The following is a 6784-nucleotide window of genomic DNA, read 5'->3' as shown; positions in this document are numbered from 1 at the left end:
GGAGAGTCGTCAGGCCGGCGGGTTCACCCAATCGAGGGGAAGACATTTGGCCATCAGGCGTTGGTCTTCGGTCCAGTGTCGACTCTGTTTGTCTGTGGCTCAGTTTTGTCCCGTGTCTATACGGTCACATGTTGAGATTACTAATAGATTAGAAGTGGATTTACATGAAATTGCATCAATGTTTTTCCTCCTTATCTATTTTGTAGATGTGTTTTGTAGGTGTTCTCAACGTGTCTGAGATGAATAAAGAAAAAAACACTGTTGCTGTTTCACCAAGCTCCTGTTTAGTGGAAGCAATGTGATGAGATTTATTTATACGTGTCTAACGTCACTCAAACTGACACATGCAGAAAGAGAAATTGAAAAAAAAGAGAGAGAAAAAAGACAAAAATGAGAACAGCTTCATTTAAAACAACATCCTGAATTTAGAGAAAACAGTGAAAGTGCTGACTCAGCAGCAGTGGACTGGTGTTGTCGCTCAGTGGAGTCGGACAGAAACAGACGTCTCTCCCAGGTTCTCGTACGTCACTGCAGCCTCGTCTTCTTCACGCCGAGTCTGCAAACAGCGCTGGGTTAGGTAAACCTCCTGCACACACCGGGTCCAGGTTGTCTCGTCAGGTCAATGGATCAGCTGTTTTTTATTAAACCTCTTCTTTGTTGTCTTAAAATGCTGTATTTCAAGATACTGTGAGCATTTTCCACATCTTTCCTGACATGTCTACAATATGTCCTGTGGACCAACGGAGCTGTTACACAGTCTGGAGTGAGACTGGGCTCCAGCTACACTACAAGCATCCAAATGTTTCTGATCTCTCTGAACATCATTGAACAACAAATCCAACATGACAGAGATGTGAAGGAAAGATTCTTTCTCTGTAGACAGAAACATGTAGAACTCAGCTTTATACTCACTGTGGTTCCATCTCGTTGAATCTGTTCTTCTAAAAACAAAGAAAAAGTCAATTGAAGATTGAATCAACAGTAAAAAACTGGAGCAACTTGTTGACCTGAGACTAACCTTTAATTCTGGCCCACATGTTAACCGTCACAACACAAATGACAAGTGCTGCTAATCCCAGAGAGACGGCCAGATTTCTGCTCAGACCTGCAGAGAGAATCAAGACATGGCTTCAACAGTCTGACTGGAAAACGTCTTTCTTTACAACTGGTGAAAACAGAGAAGAAGTGGAGCTGCTGAGCTGCTCCTCCTCGTCTGAAACTCCTCCTGGAGCTCCAACAGGGATCTGGACTGGATCTGAACCTCTGCAGGTCTCAGCCTGGTTTTGCTCTTTAAACATTCTGATCAGAGTCAGGAGTCGTTACCTTGTGGATCTGCTGAAGCTCCACTGGTTCCAGTTGTGGTCGACTTTGACAAGGTTTCTGGTTTTACTGTTGATTTTGTGTCTCCTGGGTAAAGAAAACACAAAACAATCAAATCCACGATTCATTCAATTCACGATTCAGTCCTCATTTTTGAATCAAGCCTTGTTTTCAACCAACATCAATCTAATAAATATTTGCTTTTTCTTTGTTTGATTGGAGTCTTTGTTTCTGACTGGGCTCACCTGAGGGTCGAGGACTGAAACAAAACTTTTCTCCTGTCCAGTCAGTCACTTCACAGCTCAGGAAGTGTGATTGTGGGTGAAGATAATGTGACTTTTTAAGAGTCACAGTGGCAGAACATCCATTCTTTTCTGTCTTGATCTGACTGTTGACTTCATCAATATCTTGATCTTTGATCTTCCACTTCACTTCCAGTTCACAGTTTTCCTCTGAAGGCGTCACGAAGCATTTCAGTGTCTCCTCGTCATCGACTTTCTGTTCAGTCACTACTGAAAGAAAAACCACACAAATGAAAAAATTTGCCTTTTTTCTGTGATCACAATTATAGTGAAGGTTCAAACAGCTTTTTAATACTCACTGGTGACGACAGAGAGATAGGCGCCAGATGAGTGAGATATTATGTCATCTTGTCCACAGTAATAAAGACCAACATCCTGAACTGTGACTTTCTTTATCATCAGAGAACAATCAGCTGTAACTCTCAGTCTGTCTGGTTCTATTTCACTGTTGTTTTTAATCTTCCCAAGTTGAACCAGCTCCACGGAAGATCTACTATAATCGTAGTACCATGACGTTCCATTACAGTCCCGCTGACCCTCCAGCTCATGTTGACAAGTCAGAGTGACGTCCTCTCCTGCTCTCTGAACAACTGCAGCCACTGGTGAGGAAGAAGAAGAAAACTCAACATAAATACTCTTTATTTGTCCTGTAAAACAAAGTATTGGTAACTTTTTGTAATGGAAGAGTCACTACTGAGACGCTCTACTTTTTAAACTACATTTTCTCATTCAATAACTTTATTAGCTTAAAAGGAAACAGAGTAAGTGTAATAGATTACATCTGTTCCTGTTCCGAAAACACAGTTTTCTTTTATTCCGGACAATTAAATTAAACTCAGTCTAAACTTTGGGTCGTAACAGGTCCAAATGTCGTCTGAGAACAGGTCCAAACTTGTCTTAAAACTGTTCAATGCTTTTTTGTGTTCTAATTGAAGACATACTATATGAAATATTCAGTAACTTTTCATTCATTCAAGTTTGTAAAGTAACTCCACTACTCTTGGAAGAAGTAACTATTAACTGGTGGCGGACTGATTCTCAGTTACTTCTACAAAACTGAGTGTTGAAGTTTCTGACTGAAAATAAAAACATGTTGGTCTCCTGAAATACATCAGAAGTGAAAACTAAAGTGGTGTTTGAGAGATGTTTTCTAATAATCTGAGTACTTACCTGCAGACTGAAGCACAAAGAGGTGAAACAGAAACATTTCCACAGGACTTCAGCCGTCGTCTCTTGTCTTGTTGTCTCACTCTGGTTTTAAAGATGCCCACTTCCTGCAGCATCACTGATGTTTCGTAATGCTCTTCACTTGAGTAACATGTGGCTTCTTATCAGCATTCACACCTTTAGTAGTGTAAAAAACATTAAAGCTCGTGTCTGGAGTTTTGAAAGAGAGAGGTTTTTTTAATCCAACATCTCAAGTTCCCCCTCCCTCTGCTTTCATGAGTGACCAAGCCACGCCCCTTTGATTGTGCACGCTATTATCTGTCGGGTGAAAATGAGAGCCTCTGAGTCCTGCAGCATCCTCCATGTTGAGCTGTTTACAGTGGATGTTCAGCAGACAGTGGATATATCCGAGGTGAGCGGGGTGGCTGCTGCGTAGCTAACTCTCCTCTGCTGGGCGAGCGGCCGTGCTCTCTGGCTGCTCCACACATTGATTGACAGCATGACAAAGTGGAAGCTCAAAATCTATTGGCTGACGCTGAACGGCGCTTTTTCGGATAACATGGGGGTCTATGAGATGAAGGCGGGGCTCATAAATACATTTTTATATTGCTTTATGCTGATATTATATTATATTATCGAACCAGACTGACACATTGATGCTCTGTTAAAAAATGATACATACGTTGGAAATGAACGGAAACTCCGGACACGAGCTTTCAAGCAGCCCATAAAAAGTAAAATGTCCAAGATCACAACTCTGTGAGCAAAGTTTGATACTTCTTCTGTGAAGTTTTCAGGGTCACCTTGAATAATTGTGACTGCATGTGTCTCAATCAGGAGTATTTCTCATGACTGAGGCCCCGTGAGTGAAAACAACCTTTTTGTGTTTTGATTGCACAAAAGTTTTGCATTCAGACAGCAACATTTTGAAAACTGATGTCTTTTTCTAAGACCAAGAGCAGAGATTCCCAAGACCAGGTCTTTAGGGGCTGAAATTAATTCATGACCAAGTCAAGACCAGGACTGTGAGGGGGACAGATTGACTCAAGAACAAGATCTTATTAATCTGGTATCAAGCATGACCACTGAACTCAAACTAACTCATCTATTTACCAAGTTGATGAAACTGAAAGGAAATCCACCAGAGCAAACCAAAACCAGAGCAGAACATGGTGAAGGGGTTCACACCTGTTTTACAGAGGAGGTCAGAAGTTGTGTCCAGTTGCCACCAATCTCCCGATCAGCTGAGAGACTTCACACAGTCCAAGAACCAAGACCCTGCTGTCATGGTTTTCCATTTCCAAGCTGTGTCCTCATTGCTGTCTAGTTCAGGTCAGAATGTGGACTGAGCAGGTTTTCTCAAAGCCCTCCAAACACTGGAGCAGGAAAGGAGCAGAAGTGAGTCTGTGGCTGGCATCAGCGGACTGGAGGAGCTGCAGGAGTTCATCCAGGATGGTGGGGGCAGTGGTGCCGGGAAAACAACATGTGATGGTGTTAAAGAAGCGAATCTTCCGCACGATGCTGTCCCCAATGATGACTGAAGACTGGCTGAAGAGAGGACGAGGTGGAGGTTGGGTCAGGAGTGTTGACGTCCGGGAGGCGCCCCGCCGGCGCCGCAGCACCGCCGCGAGGAGCCTCATCCCCGGGACAGCAATCCCCAGACAGACCCGGGCAGTAGAGGGTCCCGGAATGTCAACGAGCTGCGTCTCTGAGGAGTCCGCCACTCGTCAAAGTCTACGCTACGTCTCAATTTCCCCGGATAACAACCTCTGCCCATGAGCGCTGGTGGTAGGGTGTGGATCAGGAGGGAACCCAGGGTGCTTGGTTGGCGGTGGCGGCAGCAGCTGAGAAGGACCCTATAACCAAAGACTGTTGGTGTGCCACTGTCACGGTGCAGGTGGAAGGACCCAAGCGCAGGCAGCCAGGTGGATTTGAAACTTATTTTTTTGTAAGAAACACAAGAACAAAGGAACTAGCTGTGCAGAGCTGATGCAGGCCAGGAGACATGACAGAGCACACGGACAGACCCACAAGGAGCCGACAAGGCACACAAGGAGGGCAGGACTTAAATAGAGGGGAACACAGGTACCACACATCACGGCGGTAGTTCGGCAGGTTACTGGGCAGGAGAACATGAGGAGCAGGCAGGTGACTAGGCAGGGGAACATGAAGGGCATTTTTGTACGTGTCCAATGTCACTCTTAAACTGATACAGGTAGAAACAGAAACTGAAGACAATAAAGAGAAAAGCTTCATTTAAAACAACATCCTGAATTTAGAGAAATCAAAGTGCTGATTCAGCAGCAGTGAACTGGTGCTTTTGCTCAGTGGAGTTGGACAGAAACAGACGGCTCTCCCAGGTTCCACACATTTGATTTCAGCAGTCGTCTCATTGGAGTTGTTTTCTAACTGTGGTTTTAAAGATGATCAGTTCACTTGCAGTTCACTGATGTCACTTCCTCATCTTCACTCCTGTTATATTTAGCTTCTGATCAGCGTTCACACCTTCAGCAGTGTGAAAAGCATTAAAGCTGGTGTTGGCAATTCGGTTCACAGACACTTGTTATCCTGGGTGAAAGGGGCCTTCCATCCTGAAAGGAGTCAGTCCGTTACGTACTCATAAAGAGGAACGGGAAAAAACAGACTGCTGTGAGAGCTGCAATCCTGTGACTCCTGATGAAACACAGTCTGTGCCATCATTAGAAGAAGATGTAATCAGGGAGGTGGAGTCAGGCCACATGGTGGTGCAGTGGCTAGCGCTTGTGCCTCACAGCAAGAATGTCCTGGGTTCAAATACCGGCTGGGGCTCGGGGCCTGTCTGTGTGGAGTTTGCATGTTCTCTCCGGGTACTCCGGCTTCCTCCCACGGTCCAAAAACATGCATGTCAGGTTAATTGGTCACCCTAAATTGCCCCTAGGTGTGAATGTGTGAGTAAATGGTTGTATGTCTGTATATGTCAGCCCTGCGACAGACTAGCGACCTGTCCAGGGCACACCCCGCCTTCGCCCACAGCAGCTGGGATTGCGATTAATCAATTACATTCATGTTTAGCGCGTTATATTTTTTAATCGCGTTAATCTTCTTTTTAAGCTCTTTCTGTATGCGAGTTGTCTTTCGTCTCTATGCGTTCGGCTTGTTGTGTCTGAGTTGTTGGGGTGGAAAACAGTCAGTCACACCTTGAAGTGGACATTGATTGGCTGTCATGGGGGTTGGGCTTGTTTAGCATAAGCTGATAGGCTCCCATTGTAGTTGGGCGGGCGAGGTGAGGAGCAGTGAGTCACAGAGAGGAGACGTGAAAATGGAGGAGCGTGTGAGAGTTGTCGGCCCAATGAATGGGAAGTTTACCCATCAAAAACGCCCTGACGGCACCATTGACCGAGGTAAAGTGATTTGCGTTCTGTGTAAGAAGGAGTTCGCTTCCCACCGAAGCAGCTCAAGTTTAGCCTGCCACATCAACGCAAAGCACCCAGTCGCGAGTGTAGCACCAGCTAGCGTTAGCACCGAACACGTTAACAGTTTAGCGAGCCACAGCAAAGCTCTTCGCCAAACTGAACTCAAGGAGAACATCCCGCGTACGAGCAAGTCCGCGACTGACAAAAACCACAGATTGGTCATGCTAACTGAAGCTGAGTGGGGAAACTGCAGAAGCTGGAGGTCCTGCTTGAACCATGCAGGTAAGCTCAAATAAACACCCATCCATTTTAATTAAACTACTGTTACCGTTACGTGTATTCCAGAAATAAATGAACATTAGACAGTTACCTTTAAGGACAATTACATTGGAAATCAGCTACACTTTAATTTAAAGATCCAGCTAAGTTTATTTTGCAAACTTGTCCACCTCTGCAGGTATGTGACTGAGCTGCTGGGCGGTGAGGCCTACGTCTCTTGTTCTGTAGTGCTGCCTGCTTTTCGCCATCTGGTCCGCGTCATGGACATCACTGACGACGATCCAGCCAACGTGGTAAAGTTCAAGAATGCCTTCCAGAAGGACC

The 6784-nt window shown here is 45.1% G+C and overlaps 1 protein-coding gene across 1 annotated transcript; it reads right to left on the bottom strand.

Moving 5' to 3' along the window:
- Window positions 1-269: 269 nt before the first annotated feature.
- On the bottom strand, window positions 270-2829 carry LOC115402445 (uncharacterized). Its single transcript, XM_030111011.1, has 7 exons — window positions 2793-2829; window positions 1922-2221; window positions 1566-1832; window positions 1324-1407; window positions 1019-1105; window positions 913-941; window positions 270-586 (listed from the first exon to the last, which is right to left on the bottom strand). Exons 1-7 carry the CDS (start codon window positions 2827-2829, stop codon window positions 479-481), a joined length of 912 nt encoding a protein of 303 aa, XP_029966871.1. The 3' UTR covers window positions 270-478.
- Window positions 2830-6784: the final 3955 nt, after the last annotated feature.

This window comes from Salarias fasciatus, chromosome 15 (assembly GCF_902148845.1).
Source record: "Salarias fasciatus chromosome 15, fSalaFa1.1, whole genome shotgun sequence".
NCBI classification, from domain to species: domain Eukaryota; kingdom Metazoa; phylum Chordata; class Actinopteri; order Blenniiformes; family Blenniidae; genus Salarias; species Salarias fasciatus.
This window is presented reverse-complemented; position numbering and strand designations above follow the sequence as displayed.